This window comes from Engystomops pustulosus, chromosome 3 (assembly GCF_040894005.1).
Source record: "Engystomops pustulosus chromosome 3, aEngPut4.maternal, whole genome shotgun sequence".
Classification (NCBI taxonomy): domain Eukaryota; kingdom Metazoa; phylum Chordata; class Amphibia; order Anura; family Leptodactylidae; genus Engystomops; species Engystomops pustulosus.
The window spans coordinates 37335278-37360988 of NC_092413.1; the positions used below are offsets into that span (position 1 = coordinate 37335278).

At 40.1% G+C, this 25711-nt stretch overlaps 1 protein-coding gene across 2 annotated transcripts in view; it reads right to left on the minus strand.

Annotated features, from left to right (window-relative positions):
• Positions 1 to 25711, minus strand: part of PLCB1 (phospholipase C beta 1) — a 457336-nt gene that overhangs the window by 419305 nt on the left and 12320 nt on the right. For both annotated transcript variants that reach the window (XR_011854040.1, XM_072140489.1), the window contains exon 2: positions 8726 to 8803. Coding sequence is in view for 1 of the 2 variants with exons in the window: in XM_072140489.1 (XP_071996590.1) it covers positions 8726 to 8803 (78 nt within the window). In the remaining variant the exon portion in view is untranslated. The remainder of the gene's footprint in view (positions 1 to 8725; positions 8804 to 25711) is intronic.

Sequence of the window (25711 nt, forward strand, 5' to 3'; positions counted from 1 at the left end):
GCCCACTCACGTCTACTTTCGGAAACAGTGGTGAACAGGCCGGAAAACTGTACAAATGCAGTAAATGCTTATTGCATGTCTTGTCCGCCAGAAAACCTGTAGATAATGAGATACTATAAGAAGCTTGTTCTACTCGCTATGGAGGAGGAGTAATACTCCTGCTGGCATTACCACTATGGCAGAGTAGACGATCTATACTGGACAATACAGGCGGTCCCCTACTTAGGGACACCCGAATTACAGACAACCCATAGTTACAGACAGACCCATCTGGCATCTGGTGAAGCTTTCTGAATGCTTTACTATAGTCCCAGGCTGCAATGATCAGCTGTAAGGTGTCTGTAATGAAGCTTTATTGATAATACTTGGTCCAATTACAGTAAAAAAATGTTTAAACTCCAATTGTCACTGGGGCCAAAATATATTTTGTCTGGATCTACAATTATAAAATATACAGTTTCGACTTACATACAAATTCAACTTAAGAACAAACCTCCGGACCCTATCTTGTACGTAACCCGGGGACTGCCTGTACTATACATTCTATACTGAGATCAGGAGAGAAATGAGGTTGTGGAGCAGCAGGATGATTGTGGCTATTTAGAGCCCCTTTCTATGGCGGCTTTCATACTGCACAGCGCAGTGTAGGTAGTCGTTCTAATAGGTATGGCAGTGAATTAGGATGAAGCTGTTGAACAGTTTCCATGGTTACCCAGTAAGAAAATTGTAAAAGAACAGAAAGTAAAAGGACTAAATTTAAGTTTTCAGTTGAAATGACTGGATTGTTATAATATACTGTGGATAAAAGCAATTAAACATAGTTCATCTCTTCTACAATGGACAGCAGATACACACTAGTGTCCAACAAGCTAACAAAGCAAAAACCGTATTTTTCGGACCATAAGGCGCACCGGATTATAAGGTGCACCATCAATAAACGCCTTCTAAAACTTCTAGGTTCATATATAAGACGCACTGGATTATAAGGCGCACCTGATTATAAGATGAATGACCAGCAGGTGGCAGACCTGTGCACAGTTCATAGCGGCTGTTGTCTGTAAGTATGATTCATATATAAGGCACACTGGACTATAAGGCACACCTTTGATTTCTGAGAAAATCAAAGGATTTTTTATGCGCGTTATAGTCCGAAAAATACGTTATGTAGGGTCAGGAAACTTTGTCATTAAGACAACTTAAAGTAATACATTGACCAGTTTCTACATCATTTAAACTACCAGCCCCCTCAGGTAGGGTACGAAACTCTCTTTATAGAATTCCCTCTTTTATGTTACTGTAAATCTTATGTGATTACCTATAAAAAAAAATTGTAAAGTTATGTAAAAATGAGCAGAAAAGAGTCGTTTTTTTGCGTGAAACAAGTCACTGTTAGTGACTGAAGGGTAGTGTCACTTCAGATGTTACTATCTTGGGCTTCAGTGGGTTCCGGTGTCATTGTAAAGATGAGAATTGTATCTTTCAAAACTTGTTTCTGTGTGATAATCAACTAGAGATACTGGCAGGTAAATAAATAGGCAGGAATTGGATCTCCTTCTGAAGCTCACATTCGCAACTATGACTTTATATGGGTTGCCCACTTTTACCTATTTTTTTTTAAATGTGTATACATCCATTAAAAGTTCTGCTTCGCTTTCTTTTTTTTAGCTGAAAAAAGTGGGTAAAGTAAATAAACTGTATAGGACGTATTCTCTTGTCCTGTGGAACTAAAATCACTTCTTGCTGGACAAGGCTAATGTTATGAAGCCACCAGTAGTGGAATTATATCGCTAATCTTCAGGTCACAGGAATCAGCCAAGGAGAAACCTGTTGTCTGCCTGGAGTCAGGGCGGATGTTTCTTTTTCCTGTCTGAGTCTCTTGGCAAATTTTTGCATTTTTGTCTTGCCTTCCTGTAGGTTTTAATGATATAAACTTTGGCTTAAGCTGTTAATGAACAACAAGTCCCAGTCTGCAGTTCAGATATTCCCTACTACCTGTACTGGCTGGGTATAGTAAGACTGAAATATATACAATAACTCTCTCTCTCATATATATATACATACATATTAATATATATATATATATATATATATATATATATATATATATATATATATATATATCCAAAAAAATGAAGCAAGGGTGTTTATTCCACCTCCCGCAACGTTTTGGCTGTAGTCTCAGCCTTTGTCAAGCTTTGCGTTGTGGGAGGTGGAATAAACACCCTTGTTTCTTCACTAATTTGGAGTGATGCCTGTCTTCATTTTTTTGGATATCTACTACACTCTGACTGGTGAGAGTGAGGATAACACCCATTATACTTTGCTCTAAAGGACTGTGCTGCTATTTTTTCTTTTTTTGTATATATATATATATAGGAAAAAAAGCAGCACACCAGATTGTAGTGAAAAAATACCTTAGTGTAATTAATCCATGTGAAAGAGCAACATTTCGGCTCCAAACAGTGAGGCTTTCTCAAGCTGAATATCCATGGTTGTGTACAGATATATAAACAAAATGGAGGAGGTCATGTAATCATTATTGACCAATACAGACAAAGTGAAAAGTTCAAGCAATGTGCAAAGTTCAAATAATCATAACGCTCATAAAATTTTATGAGCATTATGATTATTTGAACTTTGCAAATTGTAGCCTCAGTTTCCTGTTCTTAGCTGAAAGGAGTGGCACCCAGTGTGGTCTTCTGCTGCTGTAGCCCATCTGCCTCAAAGTTCGACGTACTGTGCGTTCAGAGATGCTCTTCTGCCTACCTTGGTTGTAACGGGTGGCGATTTGAGTCACTGTTGCCTTTCTATCAGCTCGAACCAGTCTGCCCATTCTCCTCTGACCTCTGGCATCAACAAGGAATTTCCACCCACAGAACTGCCGCTCACTGGATGTTTTTTCTTTTTCGGACCATTCTCTGTAAACCCTAGAGATGGTTGTGCATGAAAATCCCAGTAGATCAGCAGTTTCTGAAATACTCAGACCAGCCCTTCTGGCACCAACAACCATGCCACGTTCAAAGGCACTCAAATCAGCTTTCTTCCCCATAGTGATGCTTGGTTTGAACTGCAGGAGATTGTCTTGACCATGTCTACATGCCTAAATGCACTGAGTTGCCGCCATGTGATTGGCTGATTAGAAATTAAGTGTTAAAGGACAGGTGTACCTAATAAAGTGGCCGGTGAGTGTAGAGGTCATTGTACAGGGAGGGGGAGGAGATAAGCTGTGACATCATCTATTGTCAGTAGTGATGTAATGATGGGTCAGTGTTATCTATATGGAGGTCATTGTACAGGGAGGGGGGAGGAGATAAGCTGTGACATCATCTATTGTCAGAGGTGACATAATGTTGGGTCAGTGTTATCTATATAGAGGCCATTGTACAGGTGGGAGGAGATAAGCTGTGACATCATCTATTGTCAGTAGTGATGTAATGATGGGTCAGTGTTATCTATATAGAGGTCATTGTATATGGAGAGGGGAGGAGATAAGCTGTGACATCATCTATTGTCAGGAGTGATGTAATGATGGGTCAGTGTTATCTATATAGAGGACATTGTACAGGGAGGGGGAGGAGATAAGCTGTGACATCATCTATTGTCAGTAGTGATGTAATGATGAGTCAGTGTTATCTATATAGAGGTCATTGTACAGGGGGAGGAGATAAGCTGTGACATCATCTATTCTCAGTAGTGATGTAATGATGGGTCAGTGTTATCTATATAGAGGTCATTGTACAGGGAGGGGGAGGAGATAAGCTGTGACATCATCTATTGTCAGTAGTGATGTAATGATGGGTCAGTGTTATCTATATAGAGGTCATTGTACAGGGAGGAGATAAGCTGTGACATCATCTATTGTCAGTAGTGATGTAATGATGGGACAGTGTTATCTATATAGAAGTCATTGTACAGGGAGGGGAGGAGATGAGCTGTGACATCATCTATTGTCAGTAGTGATGTAATGATGGGTCAGTGTTATCTATATAGAGGTCATTGTACAGGGAAGGGGAGGAGATAAGCTGTGACATCATCTATTGTCAGTAGTGATGTAATGATGGGTCAGTGTTATCTATATAGAGGTCATTGTACAGGGGGAGGAGATAAGCTGTGACATCATCTATTGTCAGTAGTGATGTAATGATGGGTCAGTGTTATCTATATAGAGGTCAATGTATATGGAGGGGGAGGAGATAAGCTGTGCCATCATCTATTGTCAGTAGTGATGTAATGATGGGTCAGTGTTATCTATATAGAGGTCATTGTACAGGGAGAGGAGATAAGCTGTGACATCATCTATTGTCAGTAGTGATGTAATGATGGGTCAGTGTTATCTATATAGAGGTCATTGTACAGGGGGAGGAGATAAGCTGTGACATCATCTATTGTCAGTAGTGATGTAATGATGGGTCAGTGTTATCTATATAGAGGTCATTGTACAGGGGGAGGAGATAAGCTGTGACATCATCTATTCTCAGTAGTGATGTAATGATGGGTCAGTGTTATCTATATAGAGGTCATTGTACAGGGAGGGGGAGGAGATAAGCTGTGACATCATCTATTGTCAGTAGTGATGTAATGATGGGTCAGTGTTATCTATATAGAGGTCATTGTACAGGGAGGAGGAGATAAGCTGTGACATCATCTATTGTCAGTAGTGATGTAATGATGGGACAGTGTTATATATAGAGGTCATTGTACAGGGAGGAGGAGGGGATAAGCTGTGATATCATCTATTGTCAGTAGTGATGTAATGATGGGTCAGTGTTATCTATGTAGAGGTCATTGTACAGGGAAGGGGAGGAGATAAACTGTGACATCATCTATTGTCAGTAGTGATGTAAAGATGGGTCAGTGTTATCTATATAGAAGTCATTGTACAGGGAGGGGGAGGAGATAAGCTGTGACATCATCTATTGTCAGTAGTGATGTAATGACGGGTTAGTGTTACCTGTATAGAGCTCATTGTGCAGTGAGAAGAAATACATGAGCAGTGAGAGACCTGGCCTAGATTTAAGCTATAACCCATTGTAAATGCAGTGATCCAGGGCTTGGTAAAGTAATTCCGGGTCTATAATTCCGGGTTTATAATGCCACATAAAAACTTGTATACAAGCCACGATAAATCTGCCCTACAGTTTGTTTTGTGCTATTATTTAATGACCATGATGACAAAAATCAAGCTTCTTTGTACTAACATTGAGTACATTCCGTAGTGATCTTTTATCCGGTTACTGTATGTAAGAAGACGGTACATCATCGCCCCTGTCTCATACGATGCATAGAACACTGGGAATGTGCTTACCCCATAGTAATTAATCACCATGAACATACAATCATGAGGCTCGCAGAATGAAAAGGAGACACAATGAATAGATGAAATGATTTCAAAGGCCAGAAAGAAGAGCAAACAGAATTAATGTGATGAAAAACGCAGATTCAGTAAGTAAAGAAAATGAATTAAATGTCACATTTCATAAACCAAATAAAAAACAGAGATTACACAAGTCATGTGGCGGCACCTAGAATTAAACTGAAGTGTCTGCAGAACCAAAAATTATGTAAATCAAAGACGGTTTCTCAGATTCCGACTGGATATATTTATAGTAAAAAGCACTTGGTGAGAAAAACCCAGTGAGATGGTATGAAGCAAAATCTGGATGAGGAACCAACCGGTGGTTTCTCACGTGAAGACATCAACTGATGTCCAGATACCATGGACTGCAAATATTGCATAGGACAGGAGTCCTTGCATTATACAGAAAATACAATGCAAGGACTTCCGAAATGTATTAACTGTTACATTGTCGCCGCTGCAGTTCGCCCAGGAAGTCCTTGCATCATTTTTCTGTATTATGCAAGGAATCACATCTTGTGCAATGTATGCAGTCCATGGGATCGGTCCAATATATGGGCCTAACTCTTATCTCGCCCCCCTAGAAGGATCTTTCTAGTTACAGTAATTAAGTCCTGTGATTACAGCAGCCACAGCACTTATTCAAGTAGAACAAAGAAGTCCAGTAATAAGCAGTAGGAGGGATAGTTGGTAACTTTAATTTGAGTTTGTATAGATCCATTGAGGGGATTGGTAATGCCTTACTCTTGAGGAGGGGCGTAATTAAAGGGGAAGCAGCAATAGCACCTGCTATGGGGTCCACCGTGTCAGGGGGCCCTGGCAGAAAACCTGAAATGGAAGAATGGAGGCTACATGTTTGCAGAGATCCATTTGGGGGGATTGATTCTGCCTTATACGTGAGCAGGGGCGTAACTACATGGTTAGCAGCAATAGCAGCTGCTATGGGGCCACAGTGTCAGGGGGCCCTCGCAGCCAACCTGAAACACAAAAGAATGGAGGATACAGGCTGCATAATGTACATGGGCATGAATGTAGTATGAGTGTGTGTGAGTTTGTTTAAATGTGTATGATTGAAGAAGTGTGTGTATACATGATTGTATAGGGCCCTGCCTCTCCCAGGTACACCCCTGCGCTTGAATATTTTTTACAGAGGAGGCCCATGAATGTTCCCATATCTGCCATTTCACCCAACATGGCACTTTGGAAACAGAGTGGGAATTGGGCTGGCAATGGGTTTGGGAACATAATGGCCCACCACATTTACCATAGTCTATGCCAGTAAACCAGAGTATACTATAGCAGAAGTCTCTGCCAAGTCAGACCTTGTCTAAACAGGCCGTAAGTATTTTTTAAAATCCAATCCCAGACATCCAATTTATGTAATAAGGGAGGAAAAAACACGGTTAAAAGCAACAGAAATTTTAAGTTTTCAAGCAATGTCTAGAAATGGCTGTCCAGACCAGCCTCTGAACTTCCACCAATGTGATCTTCTTACTTAAAGGAAATCTACCATTTGTTTTATGCACTGTGAACCAAACATACCTTGAGAATGCTGTTGCTACACTGATGCAGAAACATATCTTGTTTAATCCCTAATCTGAGTGGTTTTTCTCAAAAAACTATTTTTCAGGGCCTTGGGAAAGCTGGGGTCATGGCTGCCTGCCATGCATAAGCACATTACATGGAGCTTCCTGAACTGTACAGGCAGGACTAATCAACCTGAGCTGGATGACTCATAGACAGCAGCAATTGATTACTTCTGCATCTCAGGGATAACACAGTGAATAAATCATTCTCTGAGCAGTGCATAAATTATGTGAGAGGAGAAGCGCCGAGCCAGCCACAGGAGCAACAGAGCCTCATTATAATAATTTTATAATTGTTTTTTCCGCAAAACCACTCAGTTCAGGGATTAAACAAGATATGTTCCTGCAACAGTGTAGCTACAACATTCTGAAGGTATGTTTGGTTCATAATGCATATAAGCAGATTTTCTTTAAATATGCTTTTATTGTAAAGCCACAATAGAGAACAATATATTACAAGATGCCCCAGTAAAACGGACAAGCAATAGGACATCTGATCATCCCTTCCAGCCACAAGAAACCGATCACAGATAAGATCTGATTGATCTTCTTATCTCTGTCACATTGCTTTTCACCATGATGCTTTATCTTCTTGTTACAAACATTTCATGTACAATAAAAAGTTCTGCTTATTATATCCTTCGCTAAAGGCTACACATTGTCCATGTACAGTCAGACTAACTTCAACTAACAGAAATATACTAAAAAAAAAGACACAAAATTTCAAAAGTTTTAAAAAAAGATAATGGAATATTTGGGTCATCAGTGGAATTTCTAAGCCCCTTTGGCAAATAAGACAATTTTCAGTCCTTGTCTGTGCCACAGCTGATTATGTAATTCTGGCAAATTTGGGCCTAATCCCAGTGCACTTGCACACTGCACTATATTTGCATATCAATAAAAAGATATTAATTTTTTCATTGTTTTATCACTTTGAGGCCCCAAAATATAAGTTTCTGCTCTTATTAAAAAGCTCTCTTTTTAAAAGACTTCCTTTAAATATATCCACATGATGGATATATGAAATACAGACTAATTCTAACACACAGTTCTCAATAATTTCATCACATCATCTCGGTTTGCGAGAGGAGGCACCAGCGCAGGATGTTACCGGGCCCTAATGTATAATCTGTACCAGGGCCATTACATATTAAGGCTCCTGGACTCAGCCCCTCTTCACTCTTTTAAGTTCCCCCTACATCAAGAATTTAAAGCGTCACTCAACTTTTGACAAAAGTTTATAAATTAATAGTGCAGATGATAATAGTAAACTTTGTAATATACTTTATTATATAAACATGTCCCTGTGTCTTTCTTCTTCCTCTGCCTTTCTTCCTGTATTAAGCAGTTTGTGTAAATCAGTCTGTCCTATATCCACCAACAGCTGAGAGAAAAGGGAACTGATAGAGAGACTCAACTCTTTACAGACAGTTCTTGGATAGTATAATCACCTCAGATAGCAGCATTATAAAGGGAAATATTCTCTCAGTTTGGAAAGATTTAATTATTAGCCTCTTATCTGTCTGAAGTGAAAAGAGCTCAGAAAGCTTCAGATACACTGCTCACTACAGGAGAAAGAGCAGGAAAAATTCACAGAGAAGCTTCTTTACTTCATGAAGTATATTAGAAAGTTCACCTTTTTTATCTGCTCACTTCTGAAATTGAAAAATGGCTTCTAAGGTTTAGTTAAGCTTTAACAATGAGTCCTGTGGCTTGAAATCCAGATGCATAGAAAATCTTTGACACATAAACCGAAACCAGAAAATAAAATGGTCTGAATTACCTTGTTTTGATCCACCCAGTGCAGGAAAAACCCATTAGGATCCATTTTGAGGACGACAGGATACACAAGATTTGAGTCCTAAAATTGAGATAAAATGAAAAACTACAGATTAAAAGGAAATTAGGTCAATTTAATTACACTGCAAATAGATGAATTATTTAGGGATATCTAGCTGGCTTTAAAACAATTGTCCAGGATAATCAATTAAAAAAACATATTTTATATGTATGTAAACCACTTTAAATTCAAAAAAACAAAATAAAAACATAGACAAAAGAAACAATTAAAAAGTACCGGCAAATAGTTTTGTTGGATTTGTGCTGCTGAAAAAAATGGATCCATGATTAATTCATTTCTGAGTTTAGGGAGACAAGTTGCTATAACCTGACTGACATTTCTACGAAATTAAAGGGAAACTATCATGGAGATTTGGGACACTAATCCATCCACAGGTCCTTACGAACCGGTGGTTTAGTTTCCCAAATTGTCTTGTAGCATTTTTAAGCAATTACTTTTTAAAAAAATCACCTTTAGAATCACTTTGTCCCACAATCCCTTTGGCGTCTCTGCGCCTGTGGAGTTGGCTTAGTACATTCCAGGTTCACTGCACAACCACCGTATTTACAGCGCATGCGCAATTAAATCGGTCGTTATTTCAGATTCCCTTGCCAGTTCACGAGAGGAGGCACCGGCACAGGATCTTCAGATGTGAGTCAGAATCACATCTAGGTAAGTATAAAAGTTATTTTTTAAGTTAAATTCTTCTCCATCTACAGCTGTCAAACAGGTTGATTTGGGACCATGTTGGTTTAAATCGGCCTGATATGTCCTCTTTAAGGTAAAAAAGGCTGCTCACAAATTATTTTGGCAATCAATATTTTATCATGGGCGGCACCTCCACCGATCAGCCTTTCAATTGTCCCTTGAAACAGATAGCAATTTGCCGAAACAGATTATCTGCACTGTATGTCCTGTCTCTCATTGTAGTAAAACAAAACATGCCACCAAAAATCTTAAACTGTTTTATTGTAAAGCAGATTTTTTTTAGATATGTTTTGGGGATATTGTTTGTTATTATATTTATAAAAATTACAATCTTGTGTAACACAGCTTTTCAACACTGAAAGAGCGTGTATAGGAGATGGCATTCCCATGTCCAGTATTTATGATATATATATATGGAATATGTGATAGAAGCGGGTCCCAACTATCCCGAAATAAGGGGTTTGCAGCCCCTCTTCCCATGGTAAGGTTGTTTGGAGAGCTCAGGCCTTATAGAAGCCCTTTTAAATATCCAAGTGTATCCAAATATGTCCATACACTACAATGGAGAGTGACCGCGCATTCGCAGCCAACTCCTTTTGGCCCGGTTAAGCATATATATCCTCTTTTTATGTCATGAATACTAATCATAGTAAGTTGGATCCAGAATATTTATGCCCTTGGCCAGTAGGTTGTCAGATAAGCAGTGGCGTAACATAACGCTGATGGGCCCCAGGGAAAAGTCTGTGCCAGGCCCCCCTGTCTATAATGTTTGGTTCATAGTACTCATCTTCTCATATGGGAAAGTGAGACCTTATGGGCCCCCAAAGCCTCTTGAGCCCGGTTGCGACCGCATCCTTTTCTCCACCTCAAGTTACACCCCTGCATATAAGCTCAGGAAAGATGGCAGCTCGTATAATATTGGGAAGCAAAAAGAAGAAACAAAACAAAAATCACACTAAAAATTAGAACAAATTAAAAAAAAATGGGATATATTTGGTTGCCGAATTGTAAAACAAAAATTGGTAACATATTCCCTATACCAGGAGCCAAGCCTGTGGAGAGAGCACAAAAAGCCATCTTCTGTAGACCCAAGTAGGGGGAGGGGACTTATCACCATGTTGTCTGATTTATTATAATACTTTTTGAGACTTTTTTGTAGCAGTTGAAACTTTTTTTTGTCTGTGATCAGATACTGTGGACAACCCCTTTAAGATGGAATTCTAGGCATAAACTCTACCTAACCTCTGCAAATATCTTTTGCGTTTTGCTAACAAAAATTGTGGGATGTTCTATGGGATTTCAATGTTGACGCCTCAAGGGTTCCTGCCAATATTTTTTGGTTTGATTTTCAAGTGGGGAGTTGGCGTTCATCCATGGGACAGGACCAGCCAATAGCTGGCATCAGGCTACATAGCCCATGCCAGTGATTGGTTGCAGAGGTCACATGGTTATAGTGAAGTCTGATAAGGATCTTAGAGGCCACTGGGTAGGCCGGACTGGAGCGGAGGTCACTGAATATAGATTTTTTTCTATTTTAACACATTTACTGATCTTAGGCAATTTTTTTAAACTCCCAGACAACCCCTTTAACACCCACATGTATCAACTTCAAAATGATTTACAGAATGATTAAATGTACATGACATAGATTTCAAGTGACAACAGGATAAATCAGCCTGAGCGGTAATGGATCCACCGCTACAGAGCAGAGAGAGTAAAGTGATTTATGTACAAACTCCGCCGTGTTTCCATCCCTAAGGAGGATTCAATTGTCCAAAATAACTGCATTGTCAGATATTTGTCCTCGCAGGTTATAAATAAGAATGGACACTTATCTACTCCTGCTAACCTGAAGATTGTAAGTACATTCAGTAAACCAATATCAATCATAAGAACCCAGCAAATCAGCATATATGAGGCCAGAGATTTTTCAACCATAAATGTTTATGGCATATCCATGACCCCAATATACAGAGAAAAGTTGCCAATACAGAGATAAAAAGACCCCCAATTATGGTATATGACTTAGCCACCAAAACTATAAAGTATGGATTTTATATTGATCCACAAAACTATACGATATATCAATCTGCTCAGCTCCTCCTGCTCTATAACATGCTGCCTTCAGAAAGGACACTAAGTACAATTTTCACAGCTCCACAGGCTCTATCACATGCCATCTGCAGATAGGACCCTTTATACAAACTTCTCCGCTCCTCCTGCTCTATAACCTGCTGCCTGCAGATAGGTCAATATGTACAACCTGCTCAGCATCTCCTGCTCTATAACATGGTGTTGTCAGATATGACACTATATACAATCTGCTCAGCTCCTCCTGCTATGTAATATGCTGCCTTCGGAAAGGACATTATGTACAATCTGCTCGGCATCTCCTGCTCTATAACATAGTGTTGTCAGATAGGACATTATATACAATCTGGTCAGCCCCTCCTGCTATGTAACATGCTGCCTGCAGAAGGGACACCGTACAATCTGCTCAGCTTCTCCTTCTCTATAACATGCTGTCTGCAGATAGGGCACTATGTATAATCTACACAGCTCATGCTGCTCTACAACATTCTGCCTGCAAAAAGGACATTAAACACTCTGCCCAGCTCATCCTTCTCTATAACTTGCTGTGTGCAGACAGTTCACTATGTACATTCTGCTCAGCTCCTCCTGCTCTATAACATGCTGCCAACAGCAAAAACAATATGTAAAACCTACTCAGCTCCTCCTGTTCTATAACATGCTGCCAACAGGAAAAACAATATGTAAAATCTGCTCAGCTCCTCCTGCTCTATAACATGTTGTCTGCAGATAGGACACTATGTACAAACTGCTCAGTTCCTCCTGCTCTATAACATGCTGCCTGCAGATAGGACACTATGTACAATTTGCTCAGTTCCTCCAGATCTATAACTTTCTGTTGACAGATTATACTGTGACCTACTTTTCCTTTAAAGGTGGCAAAGTCCGAATTTTTGCCATTTTAATTTTGGTTGTTGTCTATTTGATGCCCATTAGTCTCAAAAATACTTATTCATAATAAAATAGATGGATGGTTACTTTTGGGTTGGTCATCCTTCTGTTCTCTAGCTTCTACTGTTATATCCGGCAGACAGGTGTTGCCTATATATTAATTTTTTATCACATTGAAATTTGCAGACGTAAAATATCTTATCATGATTGAAGATGTGGATATTTCTGCCATAAAATATTGCTACAAATAGATAAAAGATTAACAAACAGACAAGCTTCAGGATTCCACGTTGCCAGTAAAAATAAGGGGAAAATTTAAAAAATAATAATCACAATTTCAGAGGTTTGACATTATAGTCTAATAAAAGGCAATACAGCTATCCCCTACTCCATATAACATAGAATTTATTGTAAAAGCAAAATCGAACAAACAGATGCAGACACTTTGTAGCTCTGCAGTTTCCAAGGAAACAGTAAATAAGGTTATATCTGGCACGTTCTGTACTTAGATAAAAAAGCACAATTCAAATTAAATGCAGTCATAAAATGTCTACATAGAAGTGACACTTGTGAATGGGATTCCAGCATAAAACATCAAGATATTTGACAAATACGGCTACAAAATGCTTAGTAGGTAGAATGTTCTCCGCACAATAGAGAGGTATGTACCGAGAATAGTATATGAACAATAGAGATGCTGGAGAAAAATACTCTACACTTATAGGTATTTCATTCTAGTAAAACTTTGGGGCTCATTTACTAAGGGTCCGCGGACCGCGATTCTGACGGGTTTCACAAATATTTCAGTTTTGGCGCATGTGATTGGATTGTGGCACATCAGCGGGGGAGTGGACGTCGGACAACCTAACAGATTCGGACAAACCGTGGAATTTAAAAACGAAAATAGGTCACAAGATCAAGCACTCACATGCACCAGGAAGAAGGAGGCAACACATGCAGGAAATTGGACCCACGACCTTAGTGGATCGCGGCATACCCGAATCCTCGTCGGAAAACGCACCGCGGGATCATGACAGGACCGGGTAAGTAAATCTGCCCCTTTGAGTCCATCCATCTATTACATTCACCAGTTCAGCACTAAAGCAAATCCAGAGAAAGACTAACCCTAATTTAGAAACATAAGGGAGATTTATCAAGCTGCCTAAGAGTAAGAATGTGCTTAGTTGCCCATAACAACCAATCACAGCTCAGCTTTCATTTTACCAGTGCTCATGAATATTTCAAAGAGGAGCTGCACTTGGTAGCTTTGGGCAACTAAGCAGTCTTTTAGGCAGAGTCTTGATAAATCTCCCACATAGTTCCATGTTATCTAACGGATAATCTCAAAAAGTAGTTGATAAATTACCTTCGAGAAATGAGTTTTCATGGGTTGAAGAAATATGACAGAATGCATATAAAAAGAATAGACTGGAGGCAGCAAAGAGGCCATGGAGGGGCAGGTATTTGTAAGAAAGATTTTGGACCAATGATACATTAAAGGGGTTTACCCATGAAAGAAAGTTCTCAAATTGTACTACCCTTGTGTGTTAAAACAATAAAGATCATTTTAACCCCCTACTTTATAATTTTTATTGCTGTTTTAGATCCTATAACTCAGTGATGGTCCAGAGTGTGGGCGGAGACTCTCCAAGCATATCCCTCTGTGCTATGAGATGCTGTGTGCTGACAATGTACTTAGATTATGGGGGTACAGGGTTTATCTACACTTTCCTTTAGCTTCTGAATATTCTACTAGTATCTGACGTATAGAAAAAGGAGACAGATCAGAGATGAGAGATGATGACATCCATCAGATGGATATAACACACAATGACACTCTGAGCTTCGCTAACTCACTTAATAAATAAACCAGTCAGCTCTGCTATAAAGACTGTCCGTAGTTAGTAGTATAAGCCTCTGCACACTGCTGCTTGCTGGTAGGTAGTCCCTGTGTCTAAGCTGCAGGGGGGAGGAGCTTAAGGCAAAGAGCACTGCAGACAAGAGAAGCTATTCATGAGAAACCCACCATAGTGACAAGATGCCCTGGATCCCAGGGCAACCAAAATTATAAACACCAGGACTGATAAAGACAGATTGGAATTATATCTGTGAAATGTTGTATTTTTGTTAATAACAGTGAATTAGAGAATGTGTATTTTTTGTTATCCTGACTAAATTTACGAATTTTGTAACTTCGTGGGAAATATAATAAAAGTAATAAGCTACTACACTTATTGAGAAAAGGATAATACAGTAAGATATTGGATTGCTCCAAAAAAGAGAGTGTAAGTAGTGGGGTACACGAGCTAAAAGTAGCCATGGTGAACCATGTTATAGGTTGTTGGGGAAAACACCTTTAAGGCTATAGACTCACGACCGATAATAAAAGTTATGGCTTGAAATGTGAAAAGGCAAAAATGTAAAAAGAAGACCTTATAAAAGCCAAACTACGGCATCCTTAAGAGTTAAATACTACACCAGCCGATGTGTGTTTAATTTTAAATGCAGCTTCAGGATCAGTCATTTACTTGCGACTTTTTCCGAAACTAAGTTAGTAACGATTTTTTCAGCATGGCGCGGTTTTATCACACTGCCAGGATTTACGGAGACGACTACTGCAGTTGAAGTGAGGAGGACAGACTCCAATTTTTGATAAAGCATCTTATTGACTGGTATAATTCCCTGTGAGTAAACTGAAGTTGTACAAACACAAGGTCAGTGCCTGTCAAATGTCTGATCATTAATCACCGCCACGAGGCTTCCCCTGCATGATAACACATAGTGCCCTACATTTCACGCACTCTTCTCTGCTAACAGTGTTAACCTGGGCAACCTTACTGTCATTTGTCGTCCTACTAAAAGCTTGACCCCCGTGTAAGTGCAGCCAAGGATCACCACAAAGGTTTCCATTCACTTTACAGGTTCAAAGTCACAATTTATCACAACAAATTAAACTCTTGGTTCTTCTAGATGGCATGTAACAGTACCTGAATTTTTCTGACGGTTTTCTTGCCCCAACATAAGACCAACGGCTCCGCCTTTCCCTGGCCTCACCTCGCCCAAATTTTGGAACATGGCGAGAGCAGTGAAAAGTTAGGCATAAATAAATGAGAAAAAGGTGAAAACTAGTGGAATGTGCCTATTTGTATTCCAAAATGACGTTGATACAGGTAGATATAATTAATAATGTGCCGCTAAGACACATTAATGAAACAGTGCTTAACTTTGGATGAACTTTTTGGTGTAAATTAGGCCAAGTAGCTGTCTAACTAACAGAGTTATCATCCACCAGGGAAGTTTTAAACACGTCCCAGGTCGCACCAGTGGAAGGGACAACTTTCAGCCTTAGCTCTCCCTGAAGAAGTCAGTGATCAATTCAGAAGATAATTGATTGGAGGGGGTTGAAAACAGGCAATGGAGGCACTCCAAACCAAAATCCTGTGCACTAGATATGTTGAATAGTTATGCCTTATACTATTCATGCTAAATGTAAAGTCAAATATTTTTGGGTGGAGGATCCATTTAATAATAAATCTACACTTCTCCACTTCAAAAGTTTCATTTTGCAATATTATAACCAATTTCAAGTTTTGCCTACGTTGCAATGAAGAAAAACCCTCAAAAAAGATGAATTTCTACCGCAATTTGGGCAGTAGCTCGGGGGCCCAAGCCTTCTAGGGGGCCCAAAACACCCACCAAATTTTATACTTAGAAGTACCATCGCCCACAAAATACTTGTATATCCGTTCCTGCCCTCAATGCACATGAAGGTCCTCTAAAAGTCCTGAAACCACACATTGAAAGCAGGAAGGGACACATCCTCCATTCCTCAAGAGGTTTTATTCCAGTGCCATATGTAGGAAGTGAATTCCAGACTTGTAGGAGGTATAGTATTCATACAGACCACAACTTTTGGCAGTCTTATTCCTCCCCTGTCCAAAACCACTTTAACCAATTAAAGACTATCAGCTGTAAATTTATGGGAGCACAGTCCTCTGGCAATACAATCAAGGTTTTACAAATAGAATGTTGTGTCCCACAAAACACAATAGTGAGTATATAAACATGACTTAATGAATGCAGATGATTACGGTATCTATATTTTGGTCTACTGTTTTACCACAATTTGGACAGTGATGACAATTTCTGAGCAGCCCGGGTGGCATGATCTTTATTTCATGAGATCATGTTGTTGGAAATGCTCTGACATTGTCCCTATAACAGAGGAAGTGTCATATTCATGCTCCTTTGATAGATTTTAAATAAACATTTGAGTTTTATTTTTGCATAAATTGGTATCAATCAGAATTACGGTTAGAAAGGCAAAAATTGTTTTCAATCCTGGCACCGCAATCAAGAACGGTATTATATATTATATGACTTTACGTTCTGATGACCTGACAGATCCTCATTAAATGGATTGATCATTTTTCAATAAATTTCTTTCATTAGATGTGTCTCTGCATGTATATCTACCTGTACTTTTTCCTCCTTTTATATCTTCACCCTTTCCCTGTTCTCAGCATGCTGCCCTCGGCATATGTACATAACTTACACTTTCTCACTCCTTTAGTCCGTCCTAATGGCGTCACCCACTGTGCCTCTTTCTCTCACAGTCTATCTCACTGACATAGGGAAGCATAGGGAGAGAGGAGGAGGAAGGAGCAAGATAGGTCATAATCTCCTGCTGCAGCCACTCCTATTCATCAGTGTTTAGACATGTAAACAAAGATCCATGGAGAGTTTGCAGACAGCATTAAAGTAAGTAGCACAAGAATATTTAGGGATTATTATAAAACCAGCAAAAGTGCAGTCAACCCCTTTAAGATGACCCTCTGCGTGTCTGTTCTAACATACAATGTATATCGATAAGCAGTCTGTAAAGATAATTGCATGGAGTGTCTAAGAAACACTTGCTATACAGGCAGTCCCCGGGTTACATACAAGATAGGGTCTGGAGGTTTGTTCTTAAGTTGAATTTGTATGTAAGTCGAAACTGTATATTTTATAATGGAAGTTCTAGACAATTTTTTTTCTTTTGCCCCAGTGACAATTGGAGTTTCAAAATTTTTGGTGTAATTGGACCAAGAATTATCAATAAAGCTTCATTACAGACATCTTACAGCTGATCATTGCAGTCTGGGACTATAGTAAAGCATCCAGAGAGCTTCACCAGAGGTCACAGTGGGCAGAGGGGTCCGTCTGTAACTATGGGTTGTCTGTAAGTCGGGTGTCCTTAAGTAGGGGACCGCCTGTATTTCCAGTTACTGTGGAAACACATAGTGGGTGGAAAAAGCATTCATACCCTTTGAACTATTCCTCATTTAAAATTTTTGTGATAGACCAGTACAAAGTATCAGTATGTAAAGAAAGTAAAATGTGTTTTTCCACATTTATGAACATGAAAAATTGAAAAATGCTGTGCATATGTAATCATCCCGCTGTACCATGATACCCCTAAATAAAACCCAATTGGCCCGCATTTATTAAAGTTTTCTCAATAGGTGCCACTATGGTGGTTTTAATCTGATCTGTGTAGTCGGTCCCCAACTTAAGAACACTCGACTTACAGACGACCTCAAGTTACAAACGGACCTCTGGATGTTGCTAATTTACTGTACTTTAGCCCTAGGCAAAAATGATCAGTTGTTACAGTTATCACAGGTGTCTGCAATTAAGATTTATTGTTAATCCTGGTTCTTATGACAACCCATTTTTTTTTAATCCAATTGTCACAGAAACCAAAAAAATTTGTCTGGGGCTACAATTATAAAATATACAGTTCTGACTTACATTGAAATTCAACTTAAGAACAAACCTACAAAACCTTGTACGTAACCCGGGGACTGCCTGTATAGTCAATGAAATAACAAAGTGAACAAAAACTAACTACATCCGTTTCCGAATGTCGAATCCATGGCGGACCTGGACCGGTTTTTGACATTGTATTTGTGGATTGTGCTTCTCCATTCATTTCAGACTGAGTTGTGTTCTTTTCTCTCTTTTCGTTCAATATTTTAGGATAACAGAATAAATTTCCTCATAATCGCCCTATTTTGTCTCCATTGTTCCATTACATGCCGATACAACTACCTGCCACTCACCTTCTCTTTGTTTCAAGGTAAGTATTTCATATAAAATTTAAATCCATAATTAAATCCATTAATTTCATAAAAATTTGAAGTTTTTGGAGAAGGTTCAACTATAGGGGAACAATTTCATGCATCAATTAGTTACTACTAGGGAATCGCTTAAGATTTGCTAAAAACTTTAAAAAAGAGTCAATATGGGCCTGAATTTATTCGTTCTGAACCGGTGTTGCTTTAGTTGTACTGGAAAGAGATGAGTGGACTTGAACTTTAGGTTTGGTGTCCTCCAATTGCCAGTTCCGGCTTATCTGCATATATGGGCTGCAGAGTAGCCAATCAGGCAGCTTTACACCCCTAGCAAATAGGCCAGATAGACACCTGGTGGACACCCCTAACCCCCTTTAGTTCTCGTAACCCCTTAACGATGCATGACGTATAACTACGTTGCACCTCAGCTGCTTATGTTTGGAGATGGGTTATGGGCTTAGCCCTCTCCATAGCTGGTGAGTATTTGCTGCATAGTGCAGAAAACACCCACTGATAACACCCGCAATCGGTAACACTTGCTGCTAGGTGACGTATGTAAAAGTTATTAGCGCCAGAACATGGCAAAATGAAGAATACATTTTTTTGACAGGAGGTTTTAGTTTTTGTAAATTTATAAAAACATCATAAAACCTACATAAATTTGGTATCCCTGATTCAAAGAATAAAGCAGAAATGTCATTTGGGGTGCACAGTTAAAGTTGTAAAATCCAAGCCACAAAGCAAACTGTGCAAATGCATTTTTTTTTTACCAATTTAACTGCATTTCAAATTTTTTCCTGCTTCCCAGTACACGGCATGGAATAATAAATACCCCTACTATGAAGCACAATTTGTTACACAAAAAGTAAGCCCTCACACAGCTCTTTACATGAAAAAATAAAAAACTTATGTATTTTTGAAGGTGGGCAGTAAAAAAATTAAAAGGAAAAACGAAAAAGGGCCTTGTCGTACAGTGGTTAAACTCAAATTTTGCTAGATACAGTGATGCAAAGGACGACTTACAGACGCTTTAAAGAGCATAAAGGTTTGGTTCTAAGTTGTACTTATAGGGAATGGGGGCTCTCATGTTAGTAGTATAACTTGTGTGAGGGAGTTGGCAGGGGGCAAACTCCCTTTAGGGGGAACCAAATTTTAATATTAGCATTTGTAAACTGTGACCAACTTTTTAAAGAAGTGCCCCTCTAAAGTAGATCTTGGAGCATAAAAGACAAAGTAAGGTCCCCCCTGCCTTTGAATTGTCATGGAAGGGGAATGTTGATATTGTAGTCTGTTTGTAACAGAAAATGCAGATAAAAAAAACAGCTCCATTATCTGTTTAGTGGCCAACAGTTGAAACTGCAGCTGACATAAATAGGAGCTTAGGTGCCATTCCCGCCAATGACCACTCAACAAGTAACGGACCAGGACTTCCTGCTCTGTTCTTTTATTATTCCAGGGCTGGTATCAGCTGAATGGCGGGTCCAAGCCTCCATTTATCCAATATTGATAACCTATCCTGTGCATACGTTATCAATATTATTAACACAGAAAACCTCTTTTACTTGAAATCATTTACATCACAGAGAAGGTTCCATCAGGACCTTGTCTATAAACCAGAGCAGAAATGCTTCTCAGGTGGAAGTGGCTCCAGTACAGGCAGTCCCCTACTTAAGAACACCTGACTTACAGACGACCCCCTAGTTACAAAAAGACCTTGGATGTTAGTAATTTACTGTACTTTAGCCCTAGGCTACAATAAACATCTATAATAGTTATCAAATGTGTCTGTAATTTTTTGATAATTTTTTGATAATTCTGGTTCTTATGACAACCCAATTGTCATAGAGACCAAAAAAATTGAGTAGGGTTGCAATTATAAAGCATACAGTTTCAACTTACATATAAATTCAACTTAAGAACAAACCTGCAGAATCTATCCTGCAAGTAACCCGGGGACTGCCTGTATTTGCACCTCTAGTGGACAACCTGCTCCCAGTATTGTTGTGTCAGGGGGGCAAGTTTTTTAATTCACTTTTAGAAGCCAAGACCTCCCTGTTGTACATCTGGTATAGGCTACATCTGAAAACCAGAAAGTATGAACATACCATGAAAGTGGACATATTTTTAGATTATTGTCGGCTGACCCACCTTCTATGTATAGTGGCAGATGTCAGAGAAGTATCAACTTACAAACTACAAACTGGCCCACATTTATTAAAGTGTTTGCACCAGTTTTCTGTCTGACTTTGCACTAGAAAGAACGTGGAAACTGCTTGCACATGTGTTTATAAAGTGTCTGTGCTGGTTTTGGGTTGCAGCTTCACTGTGTCTGACAAGACAGAAAAAATGTCCACCTAAAGGGGCGAGTTACTGCTTAGTCGGACCATGCATCACAATTCTGCAGCATGACCAAAAAAATGGTGCACAAAATGGGTGCTATCAGTAGGCAGCATGTCATAGAGCAGGAGGATCTGGCAGATTGTACATAGTGGGGCAGAATTACTTACCCGGTCCATTCACGATCCAGCGGCGCGTTCTCTGTGGTGGATTCGGGTCCGGCCAGGATTCACTAAGGCAGTTCCTCCGCCGCCCACCAGGTGGCGCTGCTGCGCTGAAGAGCATCGGTACACACTGGAATAAACCGAGCCGACTGATGTGTGAAGGTAAATGCAATTTTCGCGACACATAATTTTTTTTAAATGCGGCGGTTTTTCCGAATCCGTCGGGTTTTCGTTCGGCCACGCCCCCTGATTTCCGTCGCATGCATGCCGGCGCCGATGCACCACAATCCGATCGCGTGTGTCAGAATCCCGGGGAAATTGGCGCAAATCGGAAATATTCGGGTAACACGTCGGGAAAACGCGAATCGGGGCCTTAGTAAATGACCCCCAGTGTCTGACCTGTAGTTATCGGGCCACATTAATCAAAACTAGTCCCGTCTGTACCATGTGCAGTTTGCCTGAGGAGTGTGCAGAGTGCGGGAGATTCATCAAAACTAGCGCACGGTCTTCATAAGGAACCCCCTGCATAGCTCCAGAAGTTAGCACAAATTTTTTTGGAGCACTTTGTTCATGCAGCAGAATTGTGGCGCACGTCAGTAATAAATGTGCCGCAAACTCCGACTAAGCCCTAACACGCCGCTGTAGGTGCACATTTTTCCCCTCTTGTCAGACACAGAGCAGCCACGATGCAAAAATGGTGTAATAAAACATGAAGACAAACATAGCTAAGCTCCAGTAACAAACTCAGCACCGCTATTTTCCAGCTGAGCGCGTGCGGTTTACACTCCTCGTTGTAAACAGTTTTCTACAAAATAGAATAATCTATATTTTTTTATTACCGCCTCGTTAAAAGCTTGATGCAATTGGGAACCATCCCAGATGTGATATTGTTACAGTATACACAATGTGATAGCAATGGAGGTGTTCAAAATACCTATAATTATATGACTAGTCAGAATCCACCAAAGACAATACAGGGAACCTATACCCTACTTAAATACTTAAATTCCCCCCACCACCACCTCCATGTCATATTTAAAGGTCACCTGTCATCAGGTCTCTGTCACTATTTCTGACACCGCTACCTGTTGGAGAAGCTCACAAGGTTCCCATCCCAGTCTTTATCAAGTAAGTTCGTACATTAACCCCTTAGTGACGCGTCCTGAAAAGGCTAAAGTGACCAGGTATTTTTAGCAAATTTTCGTAAGTGCTGGTTTAAGGGCCATAACTTTTTTTTAGTTTTTTGGGACACGTAGAGCTAGTTAAAAAGGTAATGAAAGTTTAATCATTTTTATATCTATTGGGGGTTAAAAGTAAAATTATAATTTTTTAAAAAATTTTCAAATTAACTCAAAATTAACATTATTGATGGATTCCCTATTTTTATTTGGTTGATTTGATATATAATGGGGGTCATTTACTAAGGTCCCGATTCGCGTTTTCCCGACGTGTTACCCGAATATTTCCGATTTGCGCCGATTTCCCCTGAAATGCCCCGGGATTTTGGCGCACGCGACCGGATTGTGGCGCATCGGCGCTGGCATGCATGAAATCGGGGGCGCGGCTGAACGAAAACCCGACAGATTGGGAAAAACAGCCGCATTTAAAAAAAAAAAAAATGTGTAGAGGAGCTTGCACTTACCTTAACTAGGAATAGGCCGTTGAACTTGAGTGCATTCCGATGCTCTTCAGCGCAGCAGTGCCACCTGGTGGACGTCGGAGGAACTGCCTTAATGAATCCCGGCCGGACCCGAATCCACCGCAGAGAACGCGCCACTGGATCGCGAATGGACCGGGTAAGTAAATCTGCCCCAATATGTTTAGTCTGGGGCAAACGGGCGACTATGGCGATGCTTTTTGTAGTGTAGCGGGGCATTTGTTTTTTAATATATGGGGAAATGTGAATGTATTTTTATGAATATGGATTAATATTTTTGTGTGTGTGTTTTTACTTTATATTTCCCCCGTGACATCATAAAAGACCCCTGGAGGACATTTTCACTTTTTCCCCTGTAACTGAGACATCTGTAAGAGCCTAAGTTACAGGGTAAATGGCCACCTGCAACTGGTGGTGCTGATCACAGCTGGACTGGGTCCAATTAGACCCCTTTAGACCCACCTGTCACATGACTGCTGTGTCTATAGAGCCGGCGCCAGCGCCTATCCGCTCCTCTGAAGGAGTGCGATGCTATGAGGAGCAGAGAATGGAGAATATGTAACAAACCGCTAGCGCGGGAGCAGTAGCAAACTGCTGCGACTGCAGACTCAGAACCTGCGCCCACTGATGTCAGCGGGCGGTCCCTGAAGAGTTAATCATTCTGAAATCATCATTTCTTTATTATGTAAATGAGGCTGCTCACATGATCAGAGGCAGTGATGTCACTCCTGTTCCCCCTCCCCTCTCCTCCCCCTGCTCATGTCTGTGTGTAATGTATAGGAAAGCATTGCTAGTGTCTGTGCTTTATCTGCTGCCTGTGAGAGACACAGACATCAGCTACACAAGTACCTGACATGTTCTGCTATAATATGGCTGCATCCTTGAGCATTTGAGTACACACAAAGGCTGCAGGGGGCGCCAGCACCAGGAAGTATAGAGAGACAGCACCATGAGTGCACCAGTGATTCATTGGACATCTCTCAGGTCATTTGCATACAGTTTTATGACCTGAGGCAAGTAGAGGGAAAATGAAGGGATAGTGACAATGCTTTCTTATGGCAGTTTATGAAAATATATTTAGTTTTTGTGGTAAATTTGCCTGAAGGGTTCTCTTTAATATAAAATAACCATGAGGGGGCTGTTTGGGATGATAAACTAGGGATTATTTTAGAGAACCGGAAACTGTAGTTTCTGAATTTTTAATGCCGCCACATGAGTTCAATAATAAGGGGCCCACTGAGGCTCCGTCATCCAGGGGCCTACTGAAACCTGAGGCTGGCCCTGACAAGGCCCAAGGCTTTTAGGGGGAATTAAGACTGGTATTCCACACACCAGTCTTATATTTCCAGCTGAATATACTGGTATACTGTGTCTGAAAGCCCGACAGCAGACCTATTATGTGACCCAAATTTTCTGCTTAAAAACCAAAGTGTAGACTGAAGCTAAAATTATTTCTATGAGATGGTCCTCTTTCATGTAAAAGTATACATTATCTGATCTATTGTAGTTGAGTATTCTCCCCACAAGCCCATTTTACAGTTGTGTTTAGCAATGACATGTAAGGTAGCACCTGCCAGAACCAAAGTGTCTCTGAAATCTGTATACTAATGTTGCCAAATATCTAAACAGTGAGTATGCGCCAAGTGCTCTGGAGAAAGCGCTCACTCATCTAGTTTACACTCCTGGATAAGAAATGTATTGTACTAAATGGAACTAAAATAGTTTTCCGTGAATATCATGCGATGTGGTAAACAAGATAATAGAGCTGCCTGCAGATTCTATTACCGGACCCTTCATGGAACGGATTATTATAAGAATATAAAAGGCGCTGCACAATGTAAGACGTCTTTATATCTCAGCTAGCCAAGGTCCTTCTGCTGCTGTGATTATTACACGACTTGTCTCTTTTTGCTTATTTGTAAGCCATAACATAATACCATATTAGGTAGAATAACCCCTATTGTTTTTGGCTATTTTAAACATTTTAATGGGTTTTTAAGGAATCATTTTTTACATTTTTAAGACATTTGAATCAATTGAGTTCAGGCACAATTTCTAGTTTCTTTTTGTTATAACAAATAACAAATATTGACACATCAATAGAATGCTCTTACATGTTACTTGTCTGTGCTGCTCACTCCTCAGCTCTCAGACCCCACCTTTGTGCTCCTCTACAGCTCCTCCCTCCAGCTTCGTCAATGCCTGCTAAGCTGACATCAGTGGGGGACAAGCTGTACAGGAGTACAAAGGTGGGGCCTGAGAGCTGAGGAGTGAGCAGCACAGACATGTGTTGTTTTTTGACTTGTCAGGGTGCAAGTTAAGTAAAATCACACAATCATATTGTAATACAATGAATTGTAAGGCAGAATGAATGCAAATAGTATAAAAGAGTCATATTCTGAATAGAAGAGTTTTCTACATGCTGCCAGTGCACCATGCCTCCTTCTTTTGATTCGCAGCTCAGTGTTGCTTAAATCAAAGCCCGAGCAGACAGCAAGTCCTCTCCCTCTCCTCTTCTAGTCCTTACCAGAATGCTGTCCCTCTCACTGCATGGTGAATTTAGCAGTGAGCATTGTCTGGGAAACTGCAGATCTTGTCACCAGGGCAATGGGCTGGGCCATGCAACAGTGGGTGGAGTCACACAAGTAGGTGGAGCTAACAGACAGGCAGAAAACAGTTTGGGGAAAGATTTTACTGGTGGGAGGAGGCAGACTTAAGCTAAGATTCATCTACTGACTTTTCAACAGAGGCACATTGGGGGGTGAGTAAGGTTTATTGTGCCTGTTCTTCATTGGTTCCCCTTAAATAACTTCTATACAGATATAATAGATACCACTACAAGATAGTAGTAACAAAAAGGTTCTGTACCCTATATGAAATTTTACTCATACTTAGGTCAAAAGAGTACAATTTCACAAGTCTCCAATTTACACAAGTCTCCTATTAAATGACAAAAACGCAAAAC